The sequence below is a fragment of the Chiloscyllium plagiosum genome, unplaced genomic scaffold (assembly GCF_037043375.1).
Source record: "Chiloscyllium plagiosum isolate Xiang-an unplaced genomic scaffold, Cpla_swu_hap1 HiC_scaffold_30, whole genome shotgun sequence".
NCBI lineage: Eukaryota > Metazoa > Chordata > Chondrichthyes > Orectolobiformes > Hemiscylliidae > Chiloscyllium > Chiloscyllium plagiosum.
Genome location: NW_028270168.1, coordinates 27,586,814 through 27,604,137, shown reverse-complemented (window position 1 = coordinate 27,604,137; position 17,324 = coordinate 27,586,814). Strand labels below are relative to the sequence as shown.

At 40.6% G+C, this 17,324-nt stretch overlaps 1 protein-coding gene across 2 annotated transcripts in view; it reads left to right on the top strand.

Moving 5' to 3' along the window:
* LOC122563653 (calcipressin-3) overlaps nt 1-17,324 on the top strand; it is a 152,366-nt gene that overhangs the window by 120,609 nt on the left and 14,433 nt on the right. For both annotated transcript variants that reach the window (XM_043717672.2, XM_087976841.1), the window contains exon 3: nt 14,555-14,726. In XM_043717672.2, coding sequence (XP_043573607.2) covers nt 14,555-14,726 — 172 coding nt within the window. The remainder of the gene's footprint in view (nt 1-14,554; nt 14,727-17,324) is intronic.

Below are 17,324 nucleotides of genomic sequence, written 5' to 3'. Positions count from 1 at the left end.
CAGAAACGCTAATTCTATCAGTTGTGATCCCAAGCACTGTTCTTCCTGGATAAATCACATCCCAAGCTGAAATCTGGCTTGAAGGATCACACTTTATTTTGTGAGGCTGCCTTTCATTGAAGCACAAGCATATTCGGCAGATTTAGTTTTATCAATAAAACAGAAGTTCATTTCACAAAAGAGAAAAAAATAAAATGGAATAAGCCAAACTATTTATATATCCCAATTTGGAAGATTTTGAAACACTTGGTAAAATATAATCCCATCAACATCACTTTTCAGGATTCATACCAGAGGACGTCCCCTTCACTATCACATTCTCAGTTTGAATTAACTATTTTTTAATTGCTGGTTTTCAGAGTTCAGTAGCCTCTTCCTTGATTATTCACACAATTAAAGTTTGACTTTCTCAGCTTTAAATAGTCCCATCAGGTTTCTAACTGCACACTTCTGGTCTGGAACTTTCAACCTAAACCCCTACATTGAGGTAATTTACTTCCTAACTGTTCTGAACTAACTCCTTTCTGAAAATTCTTCCATCTAATGTCAATCAGGAATTCTGCAAACTGACCCCGCAAAAAAACTTGCCAAGCTAAGGGTTTTTCCCTTAAGAAAAAAAATTCTGATTCTTCTAAGCCAAAAGCAAGCTCATCCCATCATAAAACTCTCACAATACAAATTAATTCCCATTATCAATCCAGGAAATTGCTGACTTCTGGTTTAAAATAAATCATGGCCCCAGAAATCCTGACAAGTTAATCATTAAACCCCTCATATGCAAAATCTGAAACCAATATGCCACTAGTTCAAATCCAAACTCTAAAATAAATTGTATTAATATATTTATGCTTAAGCAGATTACTTGTGTCACACAATGAACATAATCTTCACAGCAACACAAATTCAAGAAAAGAGCAGCAGCAGTCTTTTACTTAGCATTTTTAGATCCCTTAAAAGTGTTTGACTCTGTCAACTGTAGGGGTGGGGGAGTGACAGTGAAGCATCTCCATTTAATTTGGTCATCTTGAGAAGTTAATTGCCATCCGCTGCCTACTACAGACATGATGCAAGCCATAATCCTTAGCAACAGATCCACTATGTACATGTGCAAACTGGGATGAAAACACACTCCCGTAATTTGCTTGCCACAACACTTGATCTACCTTGATGAAGCTTCCAGCTGGTATGTAACTAATCTAGTGGAAAACTGTACAACTTGTGTCACCTCTGGTACAGAACCAAGACCATCCAAGCCTCTGTTATTGAGCTGGAATATGTAGGTAACACTCACTTGTGCCCACATTCAGAAGCTGAGATCCAATCTGTCATCAATGCTTTCAAACTTGGGCAAAACATCCAGAAGTCAAAGATCCTCTATTATCCTGCTCTCACTGTACAATATTACTGCGGACTGTCAAGATCCATGGTGATCAATTTGACAATGTGAATCAATTCTATGGAGAGTTCATACCTTGGAAGTTTCCTCTCAACAAAGGTGAGTATTGGCAATGAAATGTGACCTTTGACTATCTGAGAACCAAATTTGCTTTCAAAGACTTCAGGCCCAGGCCTAAGTTCATGATCTACAGGGAACAGTGTTCCAAGCCCTACTATATACATTAGAGAAATAACCAATGTGCAGCAGATACCCCAAATATGTTGAGAAAAATCAGCAGATGTGCTGCCACAGAATCTTGTAAATCCATTGGCATGATGGATGCTTCAGTACCATTGCCCTCTCACAGGCCAGCATCCCAGTATCAAGCCAATGGCTGCAGTCTATCAGCTGAGTGAGCTATATCATCTGCATGTTTGACATGAGACTTGAAAAGGAAGCTCCAAGCTTCATGACAGCAAATGGTTACCAGGAAGGCAGAGGAAATGCTTCAAGGATGTCCTCAAAATCTCCCTGAAAAAATGCAACATCCCCACCAACTTGTTGGAAGCTTGATTCCAAGGCTGTTCAAACTGAAGAAGAAGAGAAAGCTGTGAAGGAACATCTGACAGACCCAAGTGGAGATCAAGCACAAAGAGTGAAGACCTGAGCATCCCATTCATCTGCCTCAGGAAACACGACCTGCCCAAACACTGCAGGGTGTACAGCTCCAGTACTAGTCTACTTACTCACCTCAGGACCCCCAACACCAAAGTCTGCCTCAATCTTGTGGGACTGTCTAAGAAAAAGAGCAGGAGTGTATCCCATCTCACAGTGTTCTCGATCATGCCCTACCACTCCTCAGACAGCACATTCTAAACCCACTACCATCTGGAAGGACAAGGGCAGCAGACACATGGGAGCCACGAGCACCTGTGAGTTCTCCTCCAAGCCACTCACCAAACTGACTTGGAAATAAATCCCCATTCCTCACTGTCACTGGGTCAAAATCCTGGAACTCCCTCACTAACGGCATTGTGGGCATACCTACAGCAAATGGACAGTGGCGGTTTAAAAAGGCAGTAGCACTTTCACAAGGGCAATTTTCGATGGTCGATAAATGCTACCTCAGCCAACAAAGGCCACATCCCATGAATGAATTTTTAAAAACTTCTTCTCCTGATAGTTATGTTCAAGCTACTAGCAATCAGTGAGGCAAAAATCTTTGCTCGATTTTGTAAAAGGGATTGAACCATCAGTTGAGGTGCAAAGGATTTTCCCAAATAGATTGAGACCTGAGGCTCAATTTTGTTCTGGCCTCAAACTTCCTATTTATTGATACATGCTCTATGATTAGTACCCATTTCTGCCTTAAAATGGGCCTGAAGCTTTTTTCCACATCATCCAATTACTTCAGAAAGGTTATGATTATTAGATAAATTTCAGTGAGAAGGCCATGTTTTGCTCTCCCACAAGCAGGGACGAAATAAATGATTGATCAATTCTTGGTGGTATAGGTTGGGGAGGATTTCAGGACAATTTCCTGTTTCTTTCAATAATCATTTAAAAATAGAATAGGTGGCCAGGATCTCTGTTTAATATCTTACAGGAACGATTCTATCTTAGGAAATGTAATTTTGGAGTCCTGCTGCAGAGCTTAATTCCATAGCCTTTGAATTCAATTAAGCAAAGTTGACACACAGTTAGAAAAATGTTTTTCTTTAAAGTATGAAGTGAAGTGGAGATTATGAGATAAACAAGCATCTGGTTTAGATAGTCAAATTCTTACAAAATACTGCACATGCTGGAAATCTGAAATAAAAACAGAAAATGCTAGAAAACTTAGTAGGTCTGGCAGCACCTGTGAAAAAAGAAATAGAGTTAATGTTTTGATTTTGGTTTGACTCTTCTTCAGAAGTGAAGAACAGATTCTGAAGAAGAATCATTAGAGTTGAAACATTAACTCTGGGTGGAATCTCACCAGGCTCTCAGTAATAGGGTGTATGGTGTGATTTTATCACAAAATCAGATGGGAAGTACTTCAGGTTCCATTTTGACATAGGGAGCATCTCACACTTAAGTTCTGTGCTTTTGACAAGTGGCACGGTGAGTTTCTTGCTAGGCAGCAGTGAGTTGCTAATTAATGAAGATCATTGCTTGTAAAAAGGCTTGTTGATAGACTGACCTGTCTGACTGATACTCAACTTTCAACATGCTAACTAGAGCCGAGCAGGCTCGACATTGGCAATGCTCAACATGGAAATCAAAGCAGGGATCTTGCAAATTCAGTTCGGCTCTTGCTCAGAAGGACCTCCGTGTCATGTATGACTAAACAGAATCTCAGGGCACGGTCCACAGGCACCAGCCACATAAAGCTCTCATCCACAGACTTTGGCATCTGGCCTTTGCCAACCTTTCATCCACATCATGTCACCTCTCTGTTTCACTGGTAGGGCCCTCTGGAAGCAGAGACCTACATTGCCGAACACATTAGCAGTTAGCATTGAAAAGCTGCTGCAAAGATACTTTGTGCACAGGGGCAGGGACCCAGCTCATGGATTGGATATGGCTTTATCCTTCTCTCTTCACCCTCACTCACTTAGTGCCTACCTGCAAGCTCAAAGCATCCATGCCATGCCTTGTGCTACCACTTAGTACAGTCACACAACCAGGCTGCTTGCCTTGCTGCTCAGTAGTCCTCAGTCAAGAGGGTGAACATCTTGCTGTGTTTTATGTCAATCTCACAGCTTCACCATGTGCCTGCAGCTTTTAAGCAAACACACTGCATGGCACACCAGCAAGTAGCCAGCTCTCAGAGGCCTGGGGGAGAGGGGGGAGTAATTCTCACCAAAGTCCATGGAGGTACCTGTCAGTCAGGGGGTCCCAGCACACAGTAAGTCAAAGGCAACCTCCTGTACACTGTACAAGGCATAAACCTACAAGGTCCCTATGACTTGCCTTCCCCTTCCACTATTTAGGTTGCATCTCCCTGCTCCAGTCTGACCAACCTCATTTCGCCACAGAGGCCACCAAAAAAAAGGATGTTGGAGGAGAATGGTCAGTGTTGTCAGAAGCATCCAGAGCTCTGTGTTCGCCTTGTTCCTCTTGTTTCTAGATGATGCAATGGTCTCCCATCACAGCTATCTCTCTATCGATCATCATGTGAGGCCTTAAGTTGTGCCACATGGTGGAGCAATGACATTTGGGGCCACACAGCAAGCCAACAACTAGGTGAAAGCAGTGACATTTCTTAAAAAAGTGCAAAAGAATGTACGGTGCATTGTCACTTACGTCACCATGGTGCCCTAATACAACACTGGGTAAACTCCCCTGCTAATTTAAACCAGCAACACAGAAAAGATTTACCCCATGTGGTAAGCTGTGAAAATTCAGGAGGCAAAGAACTAACCCAAAAGTCACTATTTAAAAGTAAAAATTAACAACTTTATTTTTTTAAAGTCTTACAGAGAATAACTAACTGACAACTAATTACAACTCCTAACTCTAATCTATCTTTCACTTTCCTCTCTCCAATACTGGTCTGATAAAACCCCTGATTAAGACTTACAAAAAATTAAAATTTCAAAATCAGCCAGCTATTGAATCTTCTCTGTGTATTTTCCTCTGTCGATTTGCTCTCCAGGTTGGTGTTGATGTTTTTCTGTGCAAACTCCTTCTCCCGACAGGTACCTCTCAGAGAGCTCTTACCAGCAGCCTACATCTGTTGGTCTTTGGGCAGTTCTCTTTGCCACTCTAGGTAACTGTTCAAAATGTCTGATATTTATGCCCCAAAACATTGGATCATCTCATTGGTTTTAATATTGTCAAAATGCCAAATTCAAACTGGATTAGAGTTTAATATCTTGGGGCATAATTTAAACTGATTGGCTGAATTCAAATGTGTTTTTGTATCCAAGGAACACAGCTCTTAGCTCGTTGTTTGACCAAATGTTACATTGTTACCTTGTTCAGAACACTTGGTGCTATGTCAGGTAGTTCTACTAGCTTTTCAACTCTCTTAAAGGTACAATACACCTTCATAACAGCCCTCATTTGATTATCTTTGTCCTAACCCTCCCACTATGTCTTAATGCACTTCCTGGATACTGTAGCTGAATTGGAGGCAGCCTGCTTTATAGGGTGGCAGATTCTGAGCTTTGATGGGAGCTGGATGTAGTAACAGAGAGAAAGTGAGCATAAGATAGCAGAGAGAAGACTGTGGCACTTACTCTGGCAGAGCAGAGAAGGTCATCAACCTTTTTGTGGCTGCTCCCCTGCACTGTGAAAATGCCATTGATTCAAGTGGCCACAATGGACCAACTGCCAGAGTTTGACTCCCTCTGCCAATCCTCCAGGAAGAGGATTCCTGTCCTTCGCACCACACCCTTGTCATGGTCCTCTAGTTCCCTGCTGGACCGTCATGGTGCCATCTGCCTCTGCTCCAACATCTTTAGGTTTTGTCCATCAATGAGCAGGGTAACTTCGGAATGCCATCCAGGTGCATAGCACCCCTTTTAAAAAATGCAGGCACAAGGGATTCTGATCTTTCAGCAGGTATCTACTAATTTGTGAATTGTTCTGGGAATGATCAGTGTTAAATGAAACCAGATCTAGACGTGATGGATGCCATGGGGCAGGGTTCCTGAAGAAAGGCTTATGCCCGAAACGTCGATTCTCCTGTTCCCTGGATGCTGCCTGACCTGCTGCGCTTTTCCAGCAACACATTTTCAGCTCTGATCTCCAGCATCTGCAGACCTCACTTTCTCCTCATAGCTACCGAAGCAAGCTTGTTACAATACAGCGAGAAAGCTTGCGGGACCTTGTGGCAGAAAACCCTCCAAAAAACTTGACACAACTCAAACTCAGTCAAAGAAACGTAAGATTCCGCCTCTCTGTTTCTCTCTCCACAGATGCTGCTGATCTGACTGAGTTCCCCTAGCAATCTTTTTATTAGTTTTTATCAAATTTAAGCACATTATAGTCTCAGATCTTAGAGAAAATTTGAGCTGAAATTAGCAAATTTTATTCCCTTAAGGTCCTTACATTTAAAAGCAATTACAGTACTTGGTCTTTTTAAGTAACTGATGTAATTTTTTTTTGAGAAAGTACACATGGGTTTGGTTTGATTAAGATGTGTTCTGGAGACATCTTTGAAACTGTCTTCAAATAATTGAAGGTGGGAAGTTGGAAAGATATATATTCTTAAAAGGCTCTCAGCTGGATCAAAAAGGAGAGGTCATGCTCTTTGATCTGGTATAATTTTTGAAAAATGATAACATATTTTGGCAATTCTTCCTTAATAAGACCTTGATGGATTAGTTGACCTGAGTCCAAAAATCCCAATTTTCTCAACTGTAAATTGAGTTGGAGCATGATTATTTTGACATATATAGTAAATAGTAGGTGGTATCAAGAGAATCAATGGTAAAGTGCACAGAGATTTTGATCAAAGATCATGCGATTATCAATTTAAAGCCTATACGTGAATTTCAACATTTACTCTGGAAATCAATATTAGACACAGTACCTCAAGTGAAACCTAACCAAGTTTCTGTGTAACCTTGTTACTTTTGTACTCTATGCTTCTGTTGACCAAGTGAAGGACCAGCTAAACCTTTTTAACAGCTTTCTATGCTGTCCTGTCACCTTCTGAGACTGGTTTGCCTATGGTTGTAAGTGTATCTGGTCCTGTAGCCATTAATTTGATACTGCATCAATCTTCATACTTCTCTGCCTCTCCCACTTTAGAATTCCAGGCTTACCCTTTTGCTCCATATTATCTGTAACATACCTTGCATGTTTTAATTAAACCAGAACACCCATCAATATTGGATGGAAACAAGCACCATTTATTACCTAGAATGACAATGTGACAATTAGAGCTGATTGATTGCTGGCACTGCCTGTTGTTCTTCATTTCATTAAGTCTGCACATGTATACAACATTGATGAACTGGACTAATGTGATCCTCTGCACTTTGAACAATTTTAGGAGACCGTGCTCTCTAATACCATGCAGATTGACTGGAGCAATGAAGAAATATTATAGCTATAAAATATACAATATTGACAGAAATCTAATTTGTTACAAGCCCTTACATGGGGAATGTTAAAGAATAGAATTTGGGATAAACATAAGTATTTCAGAAGATCCAAGCAATCAAATAAACAAAATAATTTAACAAATTCTTAAACATGGGTGAGAACAACTGAATGCAAATAAGTGAAATGCAGAAAGAAATATGAAGTGCAATATTACTAAGAAATAAATGTCAATCTGTACCAAAATAAAATAAATTCTTGTTCCACTTAAAATCAGTAAGGAAACTGGGATCTCGGAAGACACAATGAGCTGAGTTACTAAATTGTGGCTTTACATCTGTCTTTGCCCAGACAAGAAAGGAAAATGTTGACAAGTCAGATAAAATATCAGAAACATCAGAGAAGGAGCAAGATGGTAGCAATCTAAACAAGGTAAAAGAAAGACGAGCTTTTTATTTTACGTCATACCTACTGGGTATATTTCAAAACTGCACATAAACCCGGGTAGAAACTGGGGCTCACCGCGCTGATATTAAATTGTGAAATTGTCAACATGTAACATTTGTGCTTACCCAAACTGTGTCATCCAACTTAACAAAAATAAAACACAAATGCTGGAAATTTGAAACACAAACAGAAACTGCTGGAAACACCCACAAGGTCTGGTAGCATCTGTGGAGAGAAAGTAGAGTCAATGTTTCAAATCCAGTGACCCTTCTTCAGAATTGAATGGAGAACTAATTGAAAAGTAAAGTAGGGTTGCTGGACCAGAAATGTTAACCCTGCTTTCTCTCCACAGATGCTGTCAGACCTGCAGAGGTTTTCCAGCAATTTCTGTGTTATGTCGTTTCTCAGAGACATGCTGGTGGCCTGGCGAAACAAAACTGACCAAAATCTGATTGACAGGCTGAGGCCTATGTGTCAAAATGGGATGGAGATGAATGGACCGTGACTGAAATTTTTCTTCGAATTCTTGGGCAGCTAGCTGAGTTTTGTTTTTAAATATGAAAGTTTTTGTTATGGAGCTAGCAAGAAGCAGGAGTGTTTCCCCACCCTCCAGTATTTCTGAGCAGGCGAACATCCCACCCCACTTCCTTGGGCAGGGATGCAGGGCCCTATAGAAAGAGTAAGCATCCATACTCATTTTCTTGGTGATCTGATAATTGAGGTAAATAATCTGCAAATATAGATCTTACTGTATATAGGTGTGCATTTTTTAAATGTTTATTCGAGGGAAGGGGAGAGGTGTGGTGATGAGTGTCACTGGATGCCAACATTTATTACCCATCTCTGATTGCCCTTGAGAAGGTAGTGGTGAGCTGCCTTCCTGAACTGCTGCTGTCCATTTGAAAGTTAGGGAGAGTGTGCCAAGATTTGGCCTCAGTGATATTGATGGTAGCAATCTAAACAAGGAACAGTGATATATTTCGAATCAGGATGGTAAATGTCTTGAAGGGGAGCTTGCTGATTGTGATGTTCCCATGCATCTGCTGCTGTTGTCCTCCTAGACCATACAGGTCATGGGTGTAGAAAGTACTGACTCAGGAGCCATGGTGAATTTCTGCAGTGCATCATGTACACATTTCTGCTATTAAGTGTGAGTGGTGGAGAGACTGGATGTTTGTGGGTGTGGTGCCCATGAAATGGGCTGCTTTGCTTTGGATGGTGTCTAGTTTCTTGAGTATTGTTTGAGCTGTGCTCATCCAGGCAAGTGGGGAGTAGTTCCTTACAGATGGTAGACTGGCCTTTGGGAGTCAAGAGGTGAGTTACTTGCTGCAGGATTTCTAGCCTCTAATCTGCTATTATTTGACACCCTTTTCAGGCCTTCAAGGAATTTCTACCCCAATGAATTAGTTTTGAAATATAATGCCTGGCAGGTAGATACGTGCAGAAACAAGCTATCAGGAGGATGACCATCTTTTGCGGGTGGAGATTTCAAAGGAATTCTTTGTTTCTTTAAAAAGCTCCTTAACACTACAATAGTGGGCTAGAGACCCACACAGTCATAGAGTCAGAGAGATGTACAATACAGAAACAGACCGTTCAGTCCAACTCATCCATGTCGATTAAATATCCCAACCCAATCTAGTCCCACTTACCAGCACCCACCCCATATCCCTCCAAACCCTTCCTATTCATATACCCATCCAGATGCCTTTTAAATGTTGCAATTGTACCAGTCTCCACCACTTCCTCTGGCAGCTCATTCCATACATGCACCACCCTCTGTGTGAAAAAGTTGCCCCTTAGGTCTCTTTTATAGCTTTCCCCTCTCACCCTCAACATTATCCTCTAGTTCTGGACTCCCCCACCCCAGGGAAAAGATATTGTCTATCTACCCTATCCGTGCCAGTCATGATTTATGTTTTGTTTGAAAGATTATAAATCAGATGGTGTAGCAGTGGAATATCATCCTAGATTGTGGGCTCAAACCTTTTAAGTCATTGAGCAAAGTTGACATTAACTGTTATAAAAAATGTTTCTGACAGAATAATTAAATGGGTTGTCTTGATGTAAGAACATACCACATTTAAACAGCATATGCTCAGATTTAAAGTTGGCGTTGGCTGATGCAGAAAGAAAGACCTGTATTAATGTAGCACTTTCATGATGGCCAGACATCTCAGCACACTTATAGCCAATTCAGTATTTTGAAGCCACAGTTATAAAGTAGGAAATCCAGCAGCCAGTTTGCACTGAGCAAGTTCCTACATCATAGTATGATCCTGGCCAATCTGGTAAAAAAAAATTAACTGATACAAAGTAATTCACAGGTCTTAGAAAGAGAGAAATGTAATCGTTTAAAAAAAAGTAAAACACTATAGCCTAATTTTTGTTGGATCAGGTAAGGATAGAGACAGATGACAGAAAAAGAAATGATGTCAATATCAGACCTCATACCTCTGGTCCCCACAGCAGGGAACTGAAGCTGTCTGCGTCACTAATTGGCTGGATTACGAAAGTTAAGTCGCTCCTTCCCGTTCAAGGGTCCTGAAATGTTCATGGAGGTAGCAGGAACCATATAAGGTGGAACAGGGTCACTCCCACCTTGGATGACTTTTATTTTGGTTGTGGAAAGCAGAAGTTTTGAAGAAAATCTGTCCTGAAGTGATGAAATTGTAATGCCATGAACATTTCCATACTTTATCATAGGTTCCAACTCACTGCTGGCTTGATAAATTTGAAGGACCAGATGCTTTTATTTTTAAAACTGTGCAAAATAGAGAGCGACGGCTGCTGAATCAGACCAAACATGACTCATTCCTTGGTGTGTCACCACTAACTGTCTGCCATTTCCGAATCTATCTCCAATAAACCCCTCACCTCCGTCAAACTTAGAAACATTGTTTTTTGCTGAGAGCAGGTTCCCCACTCATAAGGCCCGATTTTAGCTGAGGAAGCAGGATTTGGAAAGAAGTTTAATTTTTGAGTTTGAGTATGCTCAGATATTGTTCTCGGAAAGTCTTTGAAACAATCTGCAGAGTTTTAGCATGTGAGAAATTGCAAATGCTGAACTTGCTAAAAAGAAGTCATGCTAGTTATATCTGTGCAGTTGTTCAAAGATATATCTGGCATGCTGGTCAAGAGAAATTAGGCTTAAATTGCATAGTTGGATTTTAATGAACCTACTAATGAGCTTTCATTGGCAACTTGCAGTTACAACTAAGGTTAGGTGATGCTAAAGAAATTTGTCAACAGTGAAAAAAATGAATACAAATCAGGCACATTGAAACAGGGGTGAAAAGTAGCCACGGTTGTTGAATTAGTGCTCCTTTTAATAATTTAACAAGTTGGACAAAATCTTAGAGCTTGAAGAATTTGTCAAAGTCAGTGTTACAGTAAATAATAAACAAAAACATGATCAAGGTTTTTGGATATAGATCTTTTCGGTTAAGAATCAAATGAGAGAATGTGTTTAATGAACCAACAGCACTCTAGATCATCACAAACAAAGCTTACATATATGGTACCTTCAATGTAATAAAACATCCCAAGGTGCTACAGAGGACTGTTAGAAAAATTTGACATCAAACCATGTGTGGAAACTTTGGAGGGGATGTTCAAAGAATTTCTAAATAGCCTTAAAGAATGAAAAAGAGACAGAGAAGATTGGAAAGGGAAATTTGAAGCTTAGGTCCTTAGTTGCAGAAGGCACAGGTACTGGTGGAGAGGTTTAAAGTTAAGAATGCTTAAAAGGTGAGACTTAGAGGAGCCTCGATAATATAGAGACATTTAGAGATAGGGAGAGATTAGGCTGTGGAGGAATTTGAAAACTGGGATGAGTTTAGTCAAGGGCAGGTCGTGTCTCACAAACCTCATTGAGTCTTTTGAGAACGTGACCAAGCATGTAGATGAGGGTAGAGCAGTTGACGTGGTATACATGGACTTCAGTAAAACCTTTGATAAGGTTCCACATGGTAGGCTGTTGGAGAAAATGCAGAGGCATGGAATTGAGGGTGATTTAGCAGCTTGGATTGGAAACTGGCTTTCTGAAAGAAGGCAGCAAGTGGTGGTTGATGGAAAATATTCAGCCCGGAGTCCGGTTACTAGTGGTGTGCCACAGGATCTGGTTTGGGACCACTGCTGTTTGTCATTTTTATAAATGACTTAGACACAGGCATAGGTGGATGAATTAGTAAATTTGCAGATGACACTAAAGTCGGTGGAGTAGTGGACAGTGTGGAAGAATGTTACAGATTGCACGGGGACTTGGATAAACTGCAGAATTGGGCTGAGAGGTGGCAAATGGAGTTCAATGCAGCTAAATGTGAGTAATGCACTTTGGGAAGAATAACAGGAAGGCAGAGTACTGGATCAATGGAAAGATTCTTGGTAGTGTGGATGTGCAGAGGGATCTTGGAGTCCATGTACATAGATCCCTGAAAGTTGCCACCCAGGTGGATAGTGCTGTTAAGAAGGCATACGGTGAGTTAGGTTTCATTCGTAGAGGGATTGAGTTCCGAAACCACAATATCATGCTGCAACTATACAAAACGTTGATGCGGCCACACTTGGAATATTGTGTACAGTTCTGGTCCCCATATTTTGAGAAGGATGTGGAAGCATTGGAAAAGGTGCAGAGGAGATTTACCAGGATGTTGGCTGGTCTGAAGGGAAGGTCTTATGAGGAAAAGCTGAGAGAATTGAACCTGTTCTCATTGGCAAGAAGAAGGCTAAGAGGGGATAAGATAGAGACATACAAGATGATCAGAGGATTAGATAGGGTAGACAGTGAAAGTCTTTTTCTTAGGATGATGATGTCAGCTTGTACAAGGGGGCATAGCTACAAATTGAGGGGTGATAGATTTAGAACAGAGGTCAGAGGCAGGTTCTTTACTCAGAGAGTGGTAAATGCATGGAATGCCCTACCTGCTAATGCAGTCAACTCAGTCACATTAGGGAGATTTAAGCAATCCATAGGTAAGGTCATGGTTGATTTTGGGATAATGTAGGGGGACAAGCTGAGAATAGTTCACAGGTCAATGCAACATCGAGGGACGAAGGGCCTGTTCTGCGCTGTATTGTTTTATGTTCTATATTCTAATTTTAAAATCAAGGCATTAATTAACCATGAGCTAACGTAGATTAATGATGGAGGGATGAACGAAAAACAGAAATTGCTGGAGAAATTCAGCAGGTCTAGTAGTATCTGTGGAGAGAAAGGGGAATTAATGTTTTTGGTCCAGCGACCCTTTTTCAGCATTCTGAAGGGTCACTGGATCCAAAACGTTAACACCCATTACTACTGTATTACAGATGCTACTGGAATTGTTGAGTCTCTCCAACAACTTCTGTTTCAGATTTCCAGCATCTGCGGTTCTTTATTGTATTTTAGTGAAAAAGTCAAGTCACATGACGCCAGGTTATAGTCCAACAGGTTTATTTGAAGTCACAAGCTTTCAGAGCACTGCTTCTTCATCAGGTGAAATGATACTTCTCTTGACAAAGGAGCTGCACTTCGAAATCTTGTGACTTCAAATGCATCTGTTGGACTATAACCTGCTGACATTGGACTTTTGATTTTATCCACCCCAGTCCAACACCGACACTTCCACATTCACACATTTTGGTGATGGATGGATAGTAGGGGTGAGTAGAGATTTGGTTTGAATTAGAACAGTAGGAACAGATTATGAATGATTTCAGTTTTATGGAGAGGGTAAAACATGGAAAACCAGCCAATCCATGGGAGGCCAGCCAGAAGAAATTTGCAACAGGTAGATAGAATGAACAAGAAGGAGAAAATACTCCCCCCTAGTGGGAGAAATGGCATTAACAATAAAGCTAGACTAGAACAATGAAAATTAAGTTAAAAATGACACAACACTAGGTTATTGTCCAACAGGTTTAATTGGAAGCACACTAGCTTTCGGAGCGTTGCTCCTTCATCAGGTGGTTGATGAAGGAGCGGTGCTCCGAAAGCTAGTGCTTCCAATTAAACCTGTTGGACTACAATCTGGTATTGTGTGATTTTTAACTTTGTACACCCCAGTCCAACACCAACGTCTCCAAATAATGAAAAATTAAAAACCTGAATTTGTTAGATTTTTGTTAGGCAAGTGTATTTAAGGCTAGGGAATCAAGGTGAGCAGATGCAGTTAAGTTACAGATCAGCCATGATATAATAGAATGTCAGAACTGGTTTGAGGGACTGTTCTATTTCTAAGTTTCAAAAGACACACAATTAATTTTAAACTTTTAATTTAAAGCCAGCCAGAAGCTACTCCATGTAAATAATCTTGAAATTACAAGTAAGGATGATGGGGAAGCAATTGAACTTGGTCATATAAATGGAAACGCACAATTGCAATTCTACTGAGAGGAAAACAAGATCTGATGTAAATGAGGCTAAGAATGGCTGATCTGTGAGAACGTAACAAGCCTTTTCTATTTCAATCCTGCGGTCTTTTCTAGTCCAAAATTTCTAAATAATACGTACATGATGCTCAGAGGAAGAAGAAATGGCTAAGAGACCTTCATAGCTACAGAAGGAGTAATAATTTACTTAAAAGGAAAGTCTTGTCTTTTCTGCTATGGCAACTTTAACCATCATATTTTGTAAAGTTATGTTGGTATTTGGAGTTGCCACATTCTAATGGGTTTTATTGCCATATTCTAATGAGTTTTATTTTTCAGGTTCAAAACAGTGAAGACAAGGTTGATAAAATGTACTTGACCCCACCGCCGCCTGTGAAACAATTCCTCATCTCCCCTCCAGGGTCTCCTCCCGTTGGATGGCATCAGATTGAAGATGCAAGTCCCACCATTAATTATGATCTTCTGCGTGCAATCGCTACACTTGGTCCAGGTGGGACATAGCATTATCCACAGAGTAGCATGAAGTGATTGTGCTTAAAGGTTTAGTGTGCCTGTGTTTATGTTATGTTTTTCTAAAAGGAAAATCCCAAACTCATGTAAAAGCATTACATATATATATATATATATATACATATGAACATAATCCCAAAACTAAATGTGGTGTGGCTGCTGTTATCTTTCTCAACACATGGCTGAGACAAACTTTTTCTTCCTTAGAGAATTAGATCCACGCCCTCTTGATAAGAGTGTTCTAAACCCACAAAGTGAAGTCAACCTCTATCAACCAGCAACATGGGACTGCAAATGTGCCTGGGACATGGAGAAATATTGCCCACAAATATTCGTTGGCTGTAGTCACTTTGCAACAATAAGTTATATTTACAATTAATGGATGCACAAAGGTTTTAAATGATGGCACAGATTTTTGCCATAACTGAGACTTACTCCATCTTGGCAAAAATGATAGATGTTGGAAATCTGAAGTCGTGCCTCCAAAATTGGCATTTTCCATTTTTGTGGAGACAGGATTTAAGATGAATCATGGTTCAGGCGTGCATGCTCACGGAGGCAGCTAACTGGTTAAACGATCAGCTATTTGGGGTGGCATGGAGGTTCAGTGATTAGCATTGCTCCCTCACGGTGCCAGGGACCCGGGTTCGATTCCAGCCTTGGGTGACTGTGTAGAGTTTGCACATTCTCCCAGTGTCTGTGTGGGTTTCCTCTGGGTGCTCCAGTCTCCTCCCACAGTCCAAACGTGTGCAGGTCAGATGAATTGGCCATGCCCATAGTGTTGAGGGATGTGTAGTCTAGGTGTATTAGTCAGGGGTAAACATTGGGGAATGGGCTTGGGTGGGATACTGTTTGGAGGGTCAATGTGGACTTGTTGGGTTGAAGGGCCTGTTTCCACACTGTAGGGATTCTAAGATACCTCTGTTCAAATTAGATTTTAGATTCCTTCATGTCAGATACCAAGAGTGTGGACATTTAAATCTGATAAAAACAAGTCATAATACATTGTTTTACCTCTTCAGAGAGCTGAGATACCTCTGAGGACATAGCATCAGGGCACCTTAGAGGTTGGGGGTATTGGTGGAGGAAGGGGTGTGCAGTTAATGTTGCACTGGGGAGAGGGTTAGGTATCCTTTGGAAATGGGAGGGAACCCGGTGAGAAAGGAGGGGTTACAAGGGGATGGTGTTGTCAAGTATTCTTTGGGTTTTTTAAACTGTAGAGAAGATTGTGTGTGAAAGGTACAACTTTTCAAAATGCATAAAAACATGTCAAAACCTGTCCAAGTAATCACAATGTATTTTTATGAGCCAGAGCAATTTTGTCAAGCACTATGGAACTTTAAGTAAGGCAAATTTAGTTTTTTTCCAGTATGTGTGAGTACGTAAGGATGTGAGGTGAGCTGGTATGGCAGAGGAAGAGGGAACTGGTGGAGGATGGAAGTAGGCATTAACTTAATATAGGGGGTATATGGAATATGGGTAGAAGGATATTGAATTGCATACAAGGTATGAGAAGGGCCACAAGGATGGGTAAAGGAGCATAGGTGTAAGAGAGAGCAGTGAGGAATGAGTTGAGTTTTGTTGAATGGGTTGACATGGAGAATATTTGAGGATGGGGGAGGTGTGAGGGATGAGGCCTGGAGGAAGGTTTATATTTTATTCTTTCAATTTTAGTCTAGAGGCAGGCAGACTTTTCACGCATCCTGACTTGGGAGCTATCAACCTCCTAAGCACCAAGCCCGATTCCCAATTCAAAGTAGACAAACCGCAGGTAGTCGTTTATAAAGGAGAGGTCTCACAATTATGTGCATCCATTCTGGGAAAGAAAATTGGGTCAATTTGTGATCACTGTATACTGTGTTTTCTTCATAAGAGGAAGATTGTTCACTATCTTGAAAGCCAAATGTTTTCTAAAGTTATTTTTTAAAAATCTATTGATTAGGAGCAATTGGGAACAAAGCTCTTGTCTCACAAGAAAGCATTCCAAATTAGGTTAGATTTGCGATGCACTCAACTGGCATCTCTTCTGAATGTATCTATTAAGTACCTGCTATTGGATGTTGCCCTAACACACTTATAATTTCAGTGCTGAGGTATAAGTTGTCAACATTGTTTGAGTTTTTCTTTACACAAAGCAACAGGAAAAGTACTTCCTGTCAGATCTAATGCAATAAAATAAAAGGATCCAGATTTAAAATGATTGAACACTATACAGTAATGTTTTTCATTTCCAATGTCCCCTGTTTGTCCATAACTGCAGATTTTTTTTTTAAATTCACATGGTATTTTAGCCAGGCACTTATATAATTTATCATGTATGGGTGGTAAGGTGAGGTTCAAATCAGATCAGTTTATTATTACTTTAATTAATACAAATTGAACAAGTTAATTTTTTTTGCAATGTGTGGTGTGCAAACATATTTAGAACATAGAACACAGAACAAAACACGGCAGAACAGGCCCTTCGGCCCTCAATGTTGCGCTGACCCATGAACTAATCTAAGCCCATCCCCCTACACTATCCCATCATCATCCATGTGCTTATCCAAGGACTGTTTAAATGTCCCAAATGTGGCTG